The sequence below is a fragment of the Cupressus sempervirens genome, chromosome 3, assembly GCF_028749045.1.
Source record: "Cupressus sempervirens isolate cs-2001-9-10 chromosome 3, ASM2874904v1, whole genome shotgun sequence".
NCBI classification, from domain to species: Eukaryota; Viridiplantae; Streptophyta; class Pinopsida; order Cupressales; family Cupressaceae; genus Cupressus; species Cupressus sempervirens.
The window spans coordinates 1050249925-1050270955 of NC_143120.1; the positions used below are offsets into that span (position 1 = coordinate 1050249925).

Sequence of the window (21031 nt, forward strand, 5' to 3'; positions counted from 1 at the left end):
ATTTAAGTATCATTACATAAAAAAAATGAGAGCTCCATAGATTGAAAAATGAATATAAAATAAGAGATTTTGAGAGGAGAATTTGGTATAGATATAAGTGTATTCACTAAATTTATCCAATACCAATATTTTTCTCTTCTTATATTTCAATATTAGTACAAAGGGCATGTAGGAGGAAAAAAGGTCCAAGATGTATGTTATTATTTATTTTACATCTAATTCGGTAACACTCTAAACTACTAGATTAAATTTAAACAACATGGGTAAAATATGTTCTATTTTTTTTTTCTCTCAAATAAACTTATAAGGAAAAACAAATATAAAGTATTAATAAATCTCTATATTAATGTTTGACATGTTCACTTCTTAAAGAACTCTTAGATTTTTTCATTAAATAATTGTGTTTACCAAACACATAAATTTAAATAAAGTCACAAATCTTTTGTAACTTTAACATGTCTAGATCTTGTATTTAAGTTAACTATCAAAAGATTTTATAGAAAGTATAAAAATAGATCAATATGTATGCATATGCTATACATTTAGTTTTTCTTTACAAATCATACTATTTAGTAGACATATTTTTCCCTCTATTAGGAATGTGAAATATAGATGGATGTATTTTACTACTATTTATTTATGTCTTCTCTATTTAGAAATTTATTGTCCACCTTCCTTGAGTTGATCAATCTGTTGTTTGTAGAAATTCTCCAAAGATTCATACTGGTCAATCAAAACAAAAAAAATTAATATGTAAATAATTTTAAAACTAATTTTACTCATAATTAATTTTTTACTTTCTATCTAAATCTATTTACACTGTTTATAAATCTAAAATCCATGAAATATGTAAGTTTCTAGAAAAAAATTGGATATCTATACTAAAATATAATTTTTTATAAAATGTTATGACATACTCCTCTTTTGCATTCCTCATCACGTTCAAAAGAATGTGCCATTAGTATCTTCATTTCTTCTTGTTGAATGTCCAATCTTCTAGTCATATCTATAATCTTTGCTTCCAAATATTTATTTGATTCCCTATCTTCATCAATCTTTTTCTCCAGCCAAGTAATCCTTCCACTTTCTTCCTTCATTTTCTTAATTGGCTCTATAACCTTTAGTTGGTATGGTACCATATCATATTTCACCTTTGCTGTAAAGCAATATCAATTCTAATAAACTAGTATTTTTAGTTAATACTTAACTAATATAAAAATAAAAAATCCAATGATAATTTAGATAAATACACATTATATTTTTATAAAACTTAACAAAATGCAAACCTCTAGTTGAATGCTTGTTGAAGTTTTCCATATCCTCTTGTGTTGCCATGTAACCATATAATATGTGTTTTCCACTTGAAATTTGATTAGATATTCCAAATTCATTCCAATGATCTTTCCCTTTTCTTTCCTTCAGAAAGTTCCTATGCAAATAATCTGCCTCCAAATATCCAGCTATCGAGTCCTCAAAAATTAAGAGACTCGTGCCACAATGACCCTTTAGATCACATGCAAACTTGGCCTTGGTTGGTTTATATTGTTTAAAACAATCTAATAACTCTTTATTTCCCATGCCTATAGCCTGTAACATAAAGTTATCAGTACCTTCATATGAAATGCTTAAAATTTCAAATAAGTAATATAAATAAAATTAAAATGTATCATAAAGTTTTAATTTCATTGCTACATATTTATTTTAACATAATAGTTATTTTTATGTGTTCTTGATATATTTAAGATTACTTAAATAAAATATCTTGAAGGATATGATATGTATGAAAATATGGAATATTTCACCAAAACAATTAAAAAGTACAATTTATAAAAGAGAGTGGTGTTATCATCATTTATAATAATTATTTATATAAACATATGAATAATGGTGATTTGGTTGTAACAGATTCATAGTTTATGAATATGCTTTGCATTAAATATGATTTATTAACTACATAATTAACTATTTCAACTTTTGAAGTTGTGAAATGAATTAGAGCAATAACATATATAAGGGTTTCATTAACTTTTGAGCACTTTTTAAAGGATATTTTTTATTTATTGATTAAAATCTAATTTAAAAATAACATTATTTTTTATGTACATGTGTATCTACAATATAAATCATGAATATAGAGAACAATGCTTAGATGTAACCTATAATGTTGTAGATTTTTTAACAATAAAAATAGAACAATAAACTTGAAAAGAAATGTGTGAAAATCTAAAAATACATATATTATCTTTCAAATCCAACATTTGTACATTTGAGTATAATTCTAGTAATCATCGCATGGACTTTGAAATTCAAAACAAAAAAGTGTGTTTGACCTCCCCAACTTGGCAAGGTCATTACTCCTAGCTTAATTGTCAAAATTTGGACTTATTTATCACATTGGAAACATCTACAAGAAATCCTTCCCTTTGAGATGAGGAATATGTTCACCATTTTAGAGGACTTACGAAAATTTTGATACCAAATTCCACATCAAAGGCCTCAAAAATTGTGATTTATTATAATGTAGAGAATACCAAAAAAAATTATGATATTATCCATATTTTCTTATGCTAATACCACCTAAGTTATTTTTTATTTCTCACAAATAATTATTTCCCCTTTCAAAGGAAATGAAACCTATTATATATATGATCTACTACAAATGAGGAGGTTATGCTCAAATATATTTCCTAGTTAACCACTTGCCTTGATGAGAAAATTGACCAACTTCAACCATGTGACAAAGATGATTTTGTTTCTATTTTTCATAATGACTGCAATAGCCTTTACGACATGATCACTTTATAGTAGAGTGATTATCTCTAGATTTAATATGTAATATAGTTGTTATGTTCACTGTCATTTTTACTATCATTATATTCTCTTGCATCCTAATGATGGATCATAGAGTGTGACCTAAAATGTTGATATTAATTTTTTTTGCATATTAGCGAACCCATAAAGTAGCTTAGCAACATAATTATATTTAGTAATCTCTAGAATATCCAACAAGAGAGGAAAATAGGGTCTTAATAGCTCAACAGTGAAGATTAAATTTAATATTTAAAATGGTGGAAGATTAAGATCAAATACATTTTTACAAAAATAATTGATGATGATGACATATAAGTCATAGAAAAGAGGATGAAGCACTTTGTTTGGTCATTGGCAATGCTCTTTTTAAATATGCATGCATGCCTTATCTCCAATGAAAATCTATGAGGGATTATATGTTGATCATGCCTTTCCTTATAAGCTAGATAACAATTTGATGTGAAGCTGGTATAAGTTTGAATTATGATATTGTTACCAAGTTATTTATTTGAAAGTTTATGTAGTTGAAGTCAGTACATAATTGTTTTAAGCCCTATTGGATAACTGGTTATAATTGATTCACCCCCTTATGCCTTTCCATTTATTGAAGTTTATTAAATTATTATTATAGGTTTCAAATATTATCAATTAATATTTCTTATATCTTCACTTCTCTCTTATCATACAATGGTAAATTAGGTTAGATGAATGTTAATGCTACCTCCATAGGTACCAATAGTCAATATTGAATACAAACCACAAATATATTATTCCATGTGGTTCTATGACATGCATAGTTATAAGCATATTAGACATAACATAGGATCACATCTCATGTGTGAAGATCCTTTGAATTATAAATTTATAATACATGAATGATCCTTTGATTCAGTTGTTACATAACTGGGGGGGTGGGGATGGTGTGAATCAATTATAACTAGTTATCCTACAGGACTTCAAAAAAAATGTACCAACTTCAACTTCATAAACTTTCAAACAAATAACTTGGTAACCATGTCATAATTCAAACTTATAAAAACTTCACATCAAATTGTTATCTCACTATTTCTTAATATACTAAGTATTAGAGTAATCACCTAACTTATACTAGGTCGCAACATTAAATAATTAACATGAAATAAACTTTGCAAGACAATAAGAAATTACACATTTGACACAAGTATTTAACGTACAAACACTATAAAAGGAAAACCCACCTAGGAACTAACAACCCAAATATTTTCACTCTTCTAAAGTGAGCTTTGTTATGAGCCAACCTTGTTAAAGGTTACATGCACATTTTTAGTGTGATCTTGTTTGAGGTTTTTCACCAAATATTATCTAGACCTTATCAATTGTTTACATTTCTAAAGAGTAGCTTACTCTAAAGGACTTAAAAATATTACTATTAAATGTTACCATTGTTGGAATTAACAATAGGGAAGTAAACTTGAGGGGGGGCAGGGGGTGAATCATTACTTCAAAACTCTAACCATTAAAAAATTCACCACATATCCATCTCACAATTTGCATGTAAATTGAAATGCCAAACTAAACCTATTCATCCATCACATGAAACAATTAACACATATGACACAAGATATCAAACCCTCCAATGAGAATGTAAAACTGGGGTGGAGATGACACCCACAAATCTTCACTACTGCAGTTGTACAGTGTATCCAATTAAGGTTACAATAAGTTTGATCATAAACTATGATCTACCCTGTGAAAGGTCTACCCTGTTAAAGGCTTACAAAGACTGTTAGGTCTCACCCTATTAAAGGATTTTAACACCCTACTAAAAGTGTGTCTAGTTAAAGGACTTTCACTTACAATAAAGTAAGCACCTTGTTAAAGGATTTACAAAAGCCTGCTAGGACTACTCTATTAGGAGATTATGACTGATTCACCTGTTAGAATATTTCAGCATTGATCCTTTGGTTAGAACTAGTCTGCTAGATATTAGATCTTCTATTTCCAAGTACATCCTTGATCCTCTTGATTAGATATGTCTTATCTATCCTCTAACTGCTATGTTTTGTTATCTCTAACTGATTCTACAATTCAATCCTTTCACATCTCCTTCGTCACCATGAATGCTTTGTCTACACATGCAAACCTCTCCCTTCACACACTAACTCTTTTAGGGTTTTCCCTCTTTAAGAAGACTTAGGTGACCTAAGGTTAGGTAGGAATCAATGATTGTGATTCACCCATTTTTCACTTGATTTATCCCTTTATTTGATTGGTTACATGTACTACATACGGATCCTCAATGTAGATTCATTCTTATCTTTTAGAATCGTAAAACAATCTTTAAGTCACAAAAAAATGGTTTACATATGAGTTTGTGTCATTACAAACAACTATATCCAAAATTATTTACTCAGCACTTGAGTCATCTGATGCTCAGTGTCCACTATATCTTCAATGTTGTAACTTGACCTCTGAATGACTTGGCATCCATTTTTCACACGGCATCTAAATCACTTGACATGTATTAGCTTACTCATCACAAGAGTGACTCGACACTAATTGTCTTCTCGATACATATTAGTACTTGGCACATACTATATATTTTTCTTGGCATGCATTATCTAACATCTTATACTCAACATACACTACTTTCTTGGCATGCACTAAGTACTATTAAATAATTACTTAAGTATATTATCACTCATATGTCAAACCAAAATGAGATCAAAAATCTCCCCCTTTGACATGAGTGGCAAAAAAACTTTGCCATGCATATATAACCTTAACTTATGAGCATAACTTAGATAATCTATATTCTTTACTCGACTCACATACAAAATTTTGCAAAAAAATTAATGACTTATCATTCATACCTCAAAACTTCATAACTCCCCTTGAGTTGATTGTTCTATTATGCATTTGAATCTGATACTCTCATTGAGTAAATTTACACCCACTTTGTGTATTCTCTCCTTTTTGTCTCAATCCCCCCTTTTTTCACTATCCCCCTTTTTTGACACTTATGTCATGGGTGGTGCGCTAATAGTATGTTTGTCCAAAAATGTTTTATGAACCTCCATTATAATCTTAAGTGTTACATCCCAATTATTGTACACTACCTCTAGAGATTGAAATTGAACACCTAGCTTGGCAAGAAGGTCTACTAAGCCATCATGAGTGGAAAGATGAGAATCTTTATTCATTAATGTTTCAGTGAAGGCTAGTTCCTTGTGCAACACCTCTCAAGGTAGCTTGAATGTTTGCATCTTCTGCATGTAATCCAGCTAGCTAACCTTGAGTGGATAAAAATCTTTGAAAATGAGCTTGGCTCTTACTAGGAGACAACTTAATAATGTTATTTTTTGTTTGTAGGTCCCCTTGCAGCTGGTTAGTGACCCTCTGAACTCCTTGTGTGAATAAATTCACATCACAAAGTTTTGTGTATAGAGAAAACATATTATCTAACACCTTCTTTAAACTCTCCATCTTGGTTGCTAATTCAACATATAGTAGTGTAGTGGCACTAGAAATCTATTCGTTGACCTTTGTTTGAAATGTTTTCTTAGACCATTCTAGAAGTTTAGTATTTGTATCTAGGTTTGCAATACTAATATTATCAACTATATTCACCAGTTGCTCAATAATAGGTGTTTCCTCATTAGGTGTTGGGAGGCTAAATGCATCAAGAAATATTTCTTTGATGTCATGTAGAATGTGTCTTCTCTTATGCTCCCTTATGAGTAACTCTTGGTGCTTCTTTCTTGCTAGAGCTTCCTGCAATATGCTCATTTCTTCTATGGTGATTTTTTTAAGATCAAACTTTGGAAGTTCAATCACCTCATCCAAGGTGACATCTCCATAAGATGTGCATTCTCCAATCTTACATGTATTAGTACTAGGCCTTGATGATTGTAATGGTGTAGAATCTATACTCAGCCTATGAAGAGTTGACTAGGAATAGGGGATGCAGAGATCAATAGGGTAACCAATGTCTAAATTTTTATCTATTCCTCTAGTATTGTAGTCAAAACTGACTCGTATGTCCTATCCTTCTCCTTCTCTTTGTTTTCTTCTTCACCTTGTATCTATGATATGGATACAAGACTTGTTTCCAGACCTAGTCTAGTTTTAATTCCTAATTCCTTCTCAATTGTGAGTAAGGCTTTCTTGTGGGAAATGAATAGAATAAGAGGTAATGCAACTAGTGTTGTAACAACACCTTGTTGTTCTGTGCTTGCACTTTTGTCTGTTGTAATATTTACTTCTAGAGGTACACGAGATGTTTTCATTTTATTTTCCCATGTTGTTTCCATTCCAACCTTTTCAATTTCATTTGTTCTCACTAGTAGATGATCTAAGCATAATTGTATTTCCATGGTGGAACCCTATAATATCATTTTCAAGTCATGATGGGTGACCTCCTAGGAAGTCCTTATGCTTCACCCCTATGAGCATCACCTAGATCCAATGAGTGTTAAGTGTTCCATTTATTCTCATGAGAGATGGATTAATGTTGAATCACTACTCATGAAACATTGGTCAATGAGTTTGACTCAAAAATCACACAATTAAATCCTCATAGCAATATCATAAATTGACTTGTTGTGGAAATTATCTCCTATGTATTAATGGATGAGCTTAAGGGGCTTTCTAATTAATGGTTCATAAGGCACAACACTTGGTGAAGGTTTTGCAAATGGGGTTGCAATATTTGGGTTTAACCATGAAGGAAACTATGTAGTTAAGTGTGCTCAGGCTAGAGTAGTACTAGGATGGGTGACCTCCCAAGAAGTCTTGATGCTTCACCCCTATGAGCATCACCTAGATCCAATGAGTGCTAAGTGTTCCATTTATTCTCATGAGAGATGGATTCATGTTGAATCACTACTAATGAAACATGGGTCAATGAGTTTGACTCAAAAATCACACAGTTAAATCCTGATAGTAATATCACTACTTATCAGTCATCCTCTATCAAAGGATTAATGTTCTACACATAAAAGAACATACAAACTAGTAGTGAACAAAATTTACATTGTGCACTCTTTATCTTTCTTATGGCCTCAAATTTTTCTAATAATTGTTGGAGTTGCAATTCGACAAGGTCATAAGTGTGGTCCTTCTTCACTATCTTGTAGCCTAAATCCACTACCATACAAGACATGTTGTTTAATCTTCTAGATTGAAAGAACTTGTGAGAAATTATTCTCACTACAAATTTAATTAAGGAATCAATAATTTTTTCTATAATCATTCCTCTTTTGTTCCATATTGCCCTTGTATTCTTCTCTATTATCTCCTTAGCATCACTTCACATGATCTTGTGTCTATCTAGGGTAGGATACCCTGTTACTCAATGGATGATCCTTTTTGTGATCCTAATAGGGTCATGTTCCAACCATATAAAGTGATCATGTATTCTGCTACGTAGTATCTTTATCCACTCCATTTTGAACACATTTGGAAAATCTAGGGCACGAGTAAACTCTTTTCTCTCTACAATTTTGTTTTACTCCTTCAATACTCCATCTACACATAGTTTTCTATACAAATATCTAATTTCCATGTCTCCAATACTTCCAAATTTACAAGTATAGCAACATCTAACATCTTGTATCATCAAAACCTGAGGTGGTATCATCGATAATGCACCAGAAGGATCTTCCTTATATGTTATCTGAAGAATAGCTCATAAGAGTGGTTGTTTGATCTTATTACTTATTGAACATTTAAAACTTATTTTCCTTCCTTCCTAACAATAGTAGAAGAGTTAGATGTAATTTTTAAATAACTAGGGTTTGTGATAATTCAGACAGCATAGCTTGACACATGATAAATACCTTATGAATTAGATGATTGGTGATGAGTAGTAGTTGAATCTAGTTTAAAAGTGCTTGAATCCTTCTCTTAAATTCACCTTATGCTCTTTGTGCTCTCTTATATCTTGAATTAATGTAAATGAATAAAAATTCAACTATATAACCCTTAAAACTTGACAATAATGCTCAGTGCTTACATAGTTGTAAGCTCAAATATCATACTAATTTCAACTATTTGTATTACACATAATTTCTACTACACTCGACATCCACATCAAGCTTGGCCAATACTATCACCCTTAATATCTCAACATTGTTGTGGTTTCACAATGCACACCCCATTTCCACTAGAAATGGGGAGCCCCTAGTATATTTTTTAGCTTTCTAGATCCCTTGTCTGGGGTCTGAGCCTTTTATAGGCTTCTACCTAGTATCTATGCCAAGTCTGACTCTCTGCCTGAAAACCCATTTTACTGGGAATTAGAGTTTTAAGATTAAAAAATGAATTTTGTAAGTGAAAGGGTGCACTAGTGCACTTATCGTACCTAGCACACCCCTTAAGGTGTGCTAGTGTGCTAAGTTCACTAGTGCGAGAGCACTTCCCTTTGGAAGTGTGCACTTGTGCACATGCACAAGTGCACACCTCCTAAGGTGCACTCCATCCTAGGCCTATAAAGCTTGCGACCCCACCCCCTTCCTCACTTCATTTTCTTCTCCTACACTTTGATGAGTGCACCTTGACACTTTTTGAGGTGTGTCAATCTTCAAAGAACCTACACACACAACACATAAAACACTAAGTTAGAAGGTGCACACCTTTTTCACTAAAAATTAACAAAACTTTAAACAACCTTAGAAAACATTACGTAGGTGAAAGTTACGCACATACACACCTTTCAAAATGAAAAAATTCTCCTAAGTATTATAAGGGTGAGCACATAGCACATCCACAAGGTGCACTATGTGCGCACCCTTTTTAACACAGATTATGTTTTGAATTGTAAGGGTGCACACCTAGCACACCCCTCAAGGTGTGCTATGTGCACACCCTTAAGCTTTGAGTATTTTCTTAGGAGGTAAGGCACACCTAGCACACCCTCAAAGTGCACAGGTCATGCCAGAGTTTTTGTCTTATAAAGTAAAAATAGGGTTTTTTGCCAGTTTTGTCATAGTTTTGCATTTTGAGTTTGATTAGGGTTTTTTTTTCAACCTTATGGACTAATGAATTCTTATTTTGGGCATATAAAATTGATTCATCTTCATCCTCTATCACTGCAAAGATGGCTCCAAAATTGGTGGTTTTCAAATTTCAAGGTGTTCCATTGAAATCACTCTTCCAAGTTGCACATTTAGAGATTTGAGACACTAAGTTAGGCCATATTGAATGGAATTCATTCTTGGTTCTATTCAAAAAAACCAAATGAGAGGCCCCCAATAGTATCTGCACTCATTAGATCGAGGTTAGTAAACGTTGCTTCACACCCAGTTTCATTGCAATCTTCTGAGTTGGTTATGGCATTAGTAGAGAATTATGTTTTGGAAGAAAGACTAGTGAAAAGACTAACCAAAGAGATTGTCCTAGATCTGAGGCCCAAGAACATTGAGAATGTTTTCCATCTTCCAAGGGCAAATCAGTACATTAGGTTGACATACCATCAAATAGAAAGGTGATATAGAGAGCATGAACAAGAAGCCACAGAAATTATTCAATCCTTGTATCTCATTGATAGGACTCCTCTTGGGAAAAAGGAAGGGAAAGTAGATATGACAAGAGGTTATATGAAGGATGATATCGAACATTCCATAGTGCTCCTGAGAAGAATCATGGGATTACCAAAAGCAAGACACTTAAACATATGGATGGTACACGTCATTGAAACCATCAAAATGGTAAAGATGCCAATTGACTAGGCTACAATTCTCAGTGATAATTTAGATGAAAAATTGGTGGTGATAATGAATGACATAAGGTTCTATATGACATCTTATTTAGTGTATCTATTAGCAGCAAGAACTATAGATTACCCAGGTTTGTTTAAAAGGGGCAACTTGCAAAATGTTGATGAATGACCTTATGTGGTATACCCCCAACTAGTGACAAAAAAGCTTTCAGATCACAACAAAGAATACAAAATAGTGAATGATGCTTTCATTTTTGTAGTCATCCAGTTCACTGAGTGAGATTATGCAAAAAGGATGTCAAAAGAGGTAGCAACAAAGATTATAGAAATAGGCACCTACTACATCTAATTCAAGACATTCACCTATTTAAAGGTAGCGGGTACAACTATAAATCCAAAGAAGCTCTTGAGGTACCTATGTGATAGATTTATTTTGCTAGAGATTACATAACAACTCTCATCTGCATATGACAGAGTAAGGAAGCAACATAAGAAGACTTGGGTATGGCCCATCACCATAGGTCTGTTTGGTGTCAAGATAAAGTAGGATATTGCAACTTTTGAGTCAGAATGGGATTAGTATCCATTTGAGGATTATAATTCCCCTTGTCCATGTTTTGATAACATTGGTAGAGTTGAGTACTTGACAAGAAAATAGTTCAAACATAAAGATGCCATAGAGGATCACTGGATGAATGTAGTAGATGATTATGTAATACGAATAAGGGATTAATGTAGAATGACTCTTTATTTGGTAGGTAGTGCCTTGAAAATGAAGGTCCCATAAATATTGTGTAGCAAGACACTGAAGAGGTCTTAGATCCCTTATATAACTAAGATAAGATATATGATTGGCCTATCATGAATATAGAGATTGATAGAGAAGAAAATGCACATATCAATCATAGGGAAACACATATCATCTAGTTAAACAAGAAATGGTTTAAGAGACCATTCAAATTGGATCTAATTTCACAAAAAGTAGTTTTCCAAGCTACAACCCACCCAGTGAAAGGTAGAGGAGTGAAAGTGATAGTGCCAACATTCATAACCCATTCTCCAATAAGGTCAGACATGGTACATCGGCTTGATAGAGAAGTTGGATACTTTAGAGTACAGAAGGGTAAGAATAAAAGGAAAAGAGCTTCCACTCAACAAGCTAGTCCTAAAGAGGAGGCAACTCAAGCACTTGAGAACCAAGGGGTACAAAATGTAGAAGTCATTCAAAATTAGGATAATCTATTGGTGATAGTACTAGAACAAGGGAAAGAAGCTAAAGAAGAAGCACATGAAGTGTCTCTGCCTACCCAATAGAAAGAAGCCTCTCCATCAGCTCCCAAGAAGAAAAAGATGAAAACTCTAGTTAAAAGGACAAAGAGACAAAAGGTGATAAGAAAGGTTATTCCTTTTCCATTAGTCCCAAAAGTTATTCCAGAAGAAGAAGAATAAGATGACAAAGAAGAAGAGGATAACCTTCCCTTGAGTTAAAGGACACATCTTGCTAGGGCTACTAAGGTAGTAAGAAGAAGGAGCTCCACTATAACACCACCATCCATTCCTACACAACCTATTCAAGTTACAACTTTGGAGGATGAGTTACAATAGTGGATTGATGAGCAAGAGGATCAAAGGGTTGATGTCTTTAAGATGTTAGATTTTGATTTCATGCCTATAGGCACTAAACTTATAGGAGATTAGATAAGGGATATACTGACAAATCAACCTCTACAAGAGGATTGGAGTCAATTTCTACCTCAGCCACAAGGACCTTTAATTGCTCCACCATCACCAAGTCAAGATTTATCTTGCTTGGATAAAGGTTTAGTTACTCCTCTCCCTCTGGATAATGAAGAATAGGTAGAAGAGCCACAAAAAAGACCCGTCGATGAAGTATTAGGGGAGAGACAAATAGATGAGGAACCTCAATAAACTTTCCAAGATATAAAGGTGAGGAATGTGGACTCAATAGAAATAGAGATGCCTGATGTAGATCTCTCACAAAAGGAGAAGACTCTAAAGAGGAGCAATAAGGGAAAGGGACTAGTGGTACAAGCCCCCTCATCTAAGAATAAGTCTCTGATGGAAGTTACTCCAAGATGGTTAGGCATAAAATGAAACTATATTGTACTGAGGAAGAGGGAATGAGAGAATTAATTAAAGCCCTCAAGAAACTTGAGCCACCTATGGGTGATGCACAAACATTGGTCTTCATCATTAGCAACCAAAATAGGACTTGTTCACTCATGTTGATATCCCTCCTCCACATATAGATATTGAGAAGTTGACCCAAAAATATTATTAGAATAAAGAGTTCTTTCTTGGAAAACCCACTGTGGGTACTACCAAATTAATGGTCACTATGAGAATCAAAGAAGAGTTGAAGCATTTAGAATAGGAAAAATTTAAAGTGTTAAAGCTTTGAAAGTAGAATGAACTCCTAAGTGGTTATTTGCACAAAGTAGTTGGTCTATTGGATCCTTAAAATCCTGAGGAGACTTTAGGTGCAACACCCAATAGGAGAGATAAGGAGAATGTACAATTAGATCCATTTTTGAAGGCTTATCAGTAATGGTGAGAAATTTTTGAAGAAAAAGGTGTGCAAATCATACAAGGAAATCTTAAGTCATTTCACACATATTGAATAATGCAAACAAGTTGGGTGCTATATTGAACCATGATTTTGGGTTGATGGATGAGATACATACTTATGGTAAAGACCTAAAAGCATTACAATCAATAAAGGATCATAGGTATTAGATTTTGATGGATGTATATATGGTAGATAAGTTAGATAAGATAGATGATTGGATTAAGAAGATTGTAGATGGTAATAAAGTAATGGAAAAATTACATGTGGATATTCATAAGCTCAAGGATCAAGCCTAAAAGTAGATTTTGGAAGCAAAGAGACATTACAGCAATAGACTCGTGACTATGCAAGTAGTTGTTGAACAATTTTGGAAGACTTTTGAAGAAGCTTCCACTGATGAGGATATTAGACAAGCATTTAAGACCAAAGAGGCATTGCAAGAATTGGATGTGAAATTGGGAGATTTTGCAGAGACTCACATAGAGGTGGGAAACTATCAACAAAAAGTAAAAGATAAATATGATGCTTTAGATGTGCCAAATTTAGCCAAATTGATAGAGATTATAGAGAAATATAAGAACAAATACCTAGACATAGCTCTGGTATGAAGGGGAACAAAACCCAGAAGTTAGAATTTCAATTTTGGCACTTGGTAAAATTTTGCATTTTTTGAACCCTGTCTTCTAAGGTGCACTTCTCCCAAGGTGCACTTCTCAAAAGCTATGGCAGAAGTTTTTGAAGAATTTAGAGGTGCACCAATAGTTAACTACTAGTTCTAAATTTAGAGCTTTCCATGCACTAGAAATGTATTCTAACAACAGTTCAGCTCCTACAAACCTCCAAAGAAGGTTGAACTTCTATTTTTGGCATCTCTAGATACTTATATATCATCTAATGGATTTCTTCTTCTTATTTTCTCATGCTTTCATTGTTTTAAGATATGTAAAGGCTTATGCACCCATTAAATGATATAAACAAGGGTGGAGTCCTACTTAGCACCAATTAGAGAGTCAGTTTGTACACCTCTAGATTTGTTTTATTAGTTTTAAGCATATATTTGCATGAAGGAATCTCTCACTCTCTACACAAATCAAGGAGAAGATTTCTTATAAATTAAGGAATTAAATATGTATTATGGGTTGTTATTTTGATTCAATAATATTGGTGCTCTCATTCTAAGTGTAGTTATTCTTACCAAAGTGTGCTATATTTTGTGAATGTATGTTCATGGAGTGTAATGGAGCCAATAGTTTTTTTGTGTTATTTTGATTGAGAAATCTTTTAATTCTAGTGTTTTCCACATGTTTACAAATTCCACTGATGTACTTAGTTGGAGAAGAGATCGCCTATTGTTCCTACATAGCTTTTTGTCTTGCATGAACACACTTTCTATGGCCTTGCGATCTAATGAAAAGTGAAACATCTTATGGTTATTGAATTCCCATTGATGGTTGCACTGGTGGAATTAAGGAAGCATTGCTCCTATTTTCATTAGTTACCTAGTAATCTTTTCAAAGGCTTACTTGCAGACATGTTGTTTCTGTGGCTTATGTCCATTAGAGATTTATTTTTTAAGTCATTTTCTTAAACTTCTTGTTACCATATATTTTTTATTTATTGTTACAAACACTTAGTTAATTTAAGAATCCATATAGCTACATAGTTAAAATTGCATTCATTATTAAATATAAAAATACAAAAATATATTTCTTTTTGTGTGGTTATTCTTTTGAGATAGCAAGTTGATTCCACAGTTAATTTAAGAATCCATATAGCTACATAGTTAAAATTGCATTCATTATTAAATAGAAAAATACAAAAATATATTTCTTTTTGTGTGGTTATTCCTTTGAGATAGCAAGTTGATTCCACATCTTATCCAAAATTGGTCAAAACTAGCAAAGGCCTCCTCATGAACATTCATATTTATCTTCTACTAAGTGGATTTTAGTAGGTCACAAGATCACCTAGAACCTTGGATTTGATCCCAAATTAACTTTTTAAGAGATAAGTTTGAAAGGATTCCTACCGTTAAGCATTGTGCAAAATGATAGCTCAACATGCATCAACTGAAATTTCATTTTCACTTTGTAGCAACATGAAAACTAACAAAACTTATAGATTTCTTCCAGGTTGTAACCAATAAATTTTATCTTAATTCATGCATATATAATCTTTTCAAAACTTAGATTCTTGGAACTGATGTAAAATATATCATTGAGATATTAGTTCCACATACCTTTTGATTTCCTAGTTGGATGTGATGTGATCACTTAATCCATTAGATGAAGTGACCTTATCTAAACTTGATGTGTTGTAATCTTCCTCCCTCCATGTCATGTTTATCTACGTGTTGAATTTCTCAACATCTACCTTCTCTTTACCTTTGTTGAATTCACTTCTTGGTGCTTTTGACCTTGTTGGATAGTTTCTGCTAATGTGACCAGTCTTCAAATAGCTAAAACATGTAGTTTGACTCAACCATCTACTATAATCACTTTTAAAATGTGTTCTAATGCAATTCTTAGGAACATGTCCATACTCTTGAAAATAGTGATAATTTTACCTTGTATTGTAATCCACATTGTAGGATTTTCCATTGGGTTGTACCTTTGTCTGCTTGTTTGATGTCCGTTTGGCATTAGATCTGCATTCATATGCTTTGTGTCCATACTTTTAACAATTATGAAAATATCCTTCAAATATTTGTGTGCTTAAGGTCTTGGTCATGCATTCATTTTCTTGATCTCCTTTCTTGTCACACTTATGATAACCCATGAATTTATTCTTAGGGTTCTAATTTGCATTGTTGCTCCTACAAACATTTGTTGTATGACCTAACTTTCCACAATTATGACAAGTGTGTTTGTAGTTATTACCTTTGTTGTTTATTTGTTCACCACTTTTAGATGATACTCCTTCCTTAGTACTGGTGTATCCCAATTAGGTAGTGTCATTGTTAGATCTAGGAGATCTCATCAATTTATCAAAGTATTTGATGGCTTCACTGGGTTTTTTGAAACTTTTAGCAAATTGTTTTTCTCTTCTTAGTTCATTCCTCAATTTTTCATTCTATAACTTTATGGTTGTGATCTCAATGTCCTTTCCATTCAATTCATGATTGGAAATCATCACTTGATTCATTATTTCCAATTCCATGTTAAAAATCCTTTGTACCTCTGATGTCCCTTCTCTTCCAGTCTGTTGGTCAGTGTCCTTTTGTCATCTTCAATCATGACTTTGTCTTCCTTGGCTTTCTTTTTCTGCTCAATCACCTCACATAGAAATATTGATTAGACTCTTTATTCTATCTTCAGATTTCTGACCTCTTCAGTTAGGGCACCATTCTTTTCCATCAGATCTACAACTCCTACATTAAACTCACTTGAGTTCCCATCTACAAAAAATTTGGTAGTGTCTTCCTCTTGGTAATTTTTTTCTTCCTCAATAGCTATCTCTTTCCTTCTCTTTAATGGGCACTTCAACTCATCTCTTGCTTCATTGAGTTGGTGTAGGGCAAGCTGGACTTCAATCTTCTAGTTCTCAATGACTTTTCCCAACTTATAGACTTCCATCTTCAAGATCTGTCCTCAAAGTTGCAAAGCTTTCCTTTCTTGAGAACTTGGCTATGATACCGATTGTTGGAATTAACAATAGAGAAGTAAACTCTGAGAGGGTGGGGGGGTATCAATACTTGAAAACTCTAACCATTAAAACATTCACCACACATCCAACTCACAATTTTCATGTAAATTAAAATACCAAACTAAACATATTCATCCATAGCATGAAACAATTAACACATATGACATAAGATATTTGATTACCCATAAACCCTCCAATGAGAAGGTAAAACTAGGGTGGGGATGACACCCACAAATCTTTATTACTGTAGTTGTAAAGTGTAGCTAGTTAAGGTTACAATAAGTTTGATCATAAACTATGATCTACCCTATGAAAGATATGCCATGTTCAAGGCTTACAAATATTGTTAGGTCTCACCTTGTTAAATGATTTCATCACCCTACAAAAAGTGTTCCTAGTTAAAGGAATTTAACTTACAATAAAGTAAGCACCCTATTAAAGGATTTACAAAATCCTACTAGGACTACTATGTTAGGAGATTATGACTAATTGGCCCATTAGAATGTTTCAGCATCGATCCTTTGGTTAGCACTATTCTAGTAGATATTAGATCTTCTCTTTCCAATTATATCCTTGATTCTCCTAATTAGATATGTCACCTCTATCCTCTAACTACTATATTTTTTTCTCTCTAACTAATTCTAAAATTCAATCCTTTCACATCTCCTTAGTCACCATGAATGATATGTCTGCACATGCAAACCTCTCCCTTCACACATGATCACTTTTAGAGTTTTCCCTCTTTAAGAAGACTTAGGTGACCTAAGGTTAGGTAGGAATAAATGATGTGATTCAACCAATTTTCCACTTAATTCATCCCTTTATCTAATTGGTTGCATGTACTACATAGGGATCCTCAATGTAGATTCATTCTTATCTTTTAGAATCATAAAACAATCCTTAAGCCAGCCCAAAAATGGTTTACATAAGGGTTTGTGACATTACAAACAACTATGTCCAAAACCATTTACTTGGCACTTGAAGCCTTTGATGCTTGACATCCACTATATCTTCAATGTTGTGACTCAACCTCTGAATGACTCGGCATCTGAATCACTCAGCATGTATTATCTTTCTCATCATAGGAGTGACTCAGCACATACTATATATTTTTCTCGACATGCATTATCTAACATCTTATGCTCGACATACACTACTTGCTTGGCATGCACTAAATATTGTTAAGTAATGACATAAGTGTATTGTCACTCAAATGTCAAAACCAAAATGAGATCAACAACCATATAGAATTCAAAGACTTGTTAGATTCAACCAGTTAAGATATTTTTCTACTACAATGGTAAGAAAGTAACAGTCAAGTGATATGTTAGGGTTTAGAACTATCTATCTTTTTTAATTCTCTTGTTTGCTCTATCTCTTCCTTATGATCTATTTCTAGCTGATTCATGCATCCTCTACTTGATCTTCTCAATATTTTTCTACTTGGTTCACCTTATGTCTTCTTCTTCCACTTTATTTTGTATCAACAATAAACATCTTTAATCAGCAACATCAGCAAAAAAACACATATTGTTCATCCTTTTAAATAGATAACTTTTTCTTTTCCATAATCTTCAATATTTTTCCACTTAATTACAATTTTGGATCTTAGATTCAATGAATTTAGATACATACAAAATATAATTCCTTCTTGAACTCTATGCTCCATTTTAGATTATTAAATCTTCTCCATTATATCTCCATTGAATTATTCCATCTGTTGATCTCACAACTGACTTTGTCTTTATCTTTTAGACTTCTCAAATATTCTTAATTTTCACCAAATTTCAGCCTTAAATTAATCTTTTAAAAACTTTTCCTTCATGTTCATGCTCTATGAATATTACAACTCACTTAGTCAACACTAGACTTCAACACTTCTTCCTTCTTCACTTAGATATTTTCTTTCTCGAACAAGGATACTTCTTAGCCTACTTAGGGTTACTTCTCTAACCCCAACCTAGAGGACTCTCTCCTAATCCCCTTCCTCCAAGAAACTCACCAATCAATTTAGTTTATACTCCTTTTAACCCCAAAACCCTAAATGTGCATCTTTTGGCTTAATATGCCAAAACTCCACCAAATGCCATCAAATGATCAAAATCAAGTTTACACCTTCCTTATAAGGTTCTTACTACATCTCATGCCATTTTACATCAACTTGATAGGTCTATCTCACCCACAACTCCAAATTGCCCTATTTTTCCTTGTAGCCCTAAGAGCCACTATTAGCCCTCCTAAAAACAAGGAACCTGCAATGAGTTGAAAATTTCCTTAACAAGGCCTATATATTTCTATTATACATTGTTCCACAATTACTAGGGCTTGAATATTTTCTTAGTTTCAAGCCTCCATGGTGTCCATACAACATAGTTTCAGAGAAGCCTTATTTTGAGGGTTCAAGGACAATGAGAAAAAAACACTCACCAAATTCTCTAGACTTTGCACCAAACCTCCTTCTCTTTTTTGTGGACACCTAATACCTTACTCCAATATTTCCCATTCAATATTGGCATGTGCCAATCCTCTATTCTTTCTAGGACTCATTTACAAGCCTCATTGTGTCTTGTCAAGAATTCATTAGCTTTCTTATGGTTCACTTGTAAAAATAGCTATCTAACTTCCAAAAACTCCAAAATTGATATGTACATTATTTATAGAGGCTATTAGTTTATTCCAAAAGGCCATAGTGTTTTGACCATGGGAACTCAAGCTATAGGCATTTGAGTGTTAATTGGTCAAAACTGGGCAGCAGGAAAGCAAAAACTAAATAATTTTCAAAACTTGGTTAAATGAAACCTAATGATCAAAACATGGATCCAAGAAACTATTCCAACCAAAACAGCAAGCACACCACTCCAATTATTCAATAAATCTCCAAAAATATGTTTTATGTCAACAAAATTCCCCCTTCACTCATGTGTTGTTCATACAAATGCATAACCAACCCATAGAAATGAGTTGGAAGGTGTTTATATAGGTCCTCCTAACCACCTTGGCCTTTGGTTCAAGTTATAACCACCCATTTTTCCCTTTCCTAAAAAATTTGCAAATTTGCAAAAATTGCAAAGTTGTTAATTGAGCAGTTTTGATAACATTTGCAATTTTGTAATCTAAGCCTCCAAACTTTTCTAGTTTGGTTTGAATATTTATAAAATGAACCTAAAACATTTAAGGACCTCCATTGAACACTTCTCACTCCATTTTTGGAATTTTGCCACAATTTTCCCTATAGAGAAAATTTAAGCATTTCTAGTCTCATCAAGACCTAATTGCTAACAACATGACTTGATGCAGGAGCATCCTGGGTGTAAGAGAAATCTTGCATCACCCAGAAATATTATCCTTTTTAGTCTTTTCTATTTTAATAAGGACTAGTGGACAAGGTGGTTACTATTTATGGGAACTTGCTATTTTTAGTAAGTTTTGTCATACAAGCTCGAAATGTTCTCATTTTCTACATGAAGGTTCATTTTAGAATTATAAGCCTACCATAAAAATCACATTGCTCCAGCTTAAGTATCAAAGAATTTATTATAGATTTATGGTGGAAAATTTAGGGGAAAAATCTTTAGGCTCGCCATTGGAGGCCTTAGAGTGCCCAGATGAGGTCCAAAAACTCAATGAAAGGGCACTTGCACCATATCAAGCCTATAGATCAGAAGCTGGCATTTTTGAAAAGTGGTTATAATAGCCAATTAGAGCAATAGTTTGAAAGTTATGGCCTTCCAAACTTGGGCTACCCAATATCTCTAAAATTCTTGTTAAAGATGTATTTATCTAACTCTATATGTATTGTTATGGTTTGTTGGCATGAGCTATTAAGTTTCAATGTCTAGAACCTTCTCGGATGGTATAAAATTACCTATTTAAGAAATGCTCAAACATTGTCTAGGACAACTCTGGGTGGTAGTTCGCAGCTTAGTCTTGTAGATTACTGTAATGAAGGCACCCATGTGGGTTAGCAAATTGTACTTGTGAATTCTATAATTCCACATTTATAGTGCAAATAAGAAGTCCATATTTTGTTCTTGCATTTGGTGTTGTTTCTTTGTTTCTATTATGTGTTTATGGTATTAAGGGGAGCACCCTTTATCATGAATCAACCTAGGATCTTACCTAACCACACATCTAAAACCTATCTTGGGACTTTAAATTTAGTCCTTATTCACTAAATTGTCTATTAGACCATTTACAAACCAAAATTTGTGTTAGGGTTGTACCTTACGCCAAGGTGTTCCTACACCATTCTCCCCCTATAAGTAGAAGCTTAAGGTACCTATGTA

General features: G+C 33.1%; 1 protein-coding gene across 1 annotated transcript in view; it reads right to left on the reverse strand.

Moving 5' to 3' along the window:
* Positions 1-363: 363 nt before the first annotated feature.
* LOC149570340 (protein SUPPRESSOR OF GENE SILENCING 3 homolog) overlaps positions 364-21031 on the reverse strand; it is a 77232-nt gene continuing 56564 nt past the window's right edge. Inside the window, exons 2-4 of the mRNA XM_089822977.1 lie at positions 1287-1587; positions 918-1156; positions 364-723 (exon numbers count right to left, since the gene is read on the reverse strand). Coding sequence (XP_089679103.1) covers positions 661-723; positions 918-1156; positions 1287-1587 — 603 coding nt within the window. The 3' untranslated portion in view covers positions 364-660. The remainder of the gene's footprint in view (positions 724-917; positions 1157-1286; positions 1588-21031) is intronic.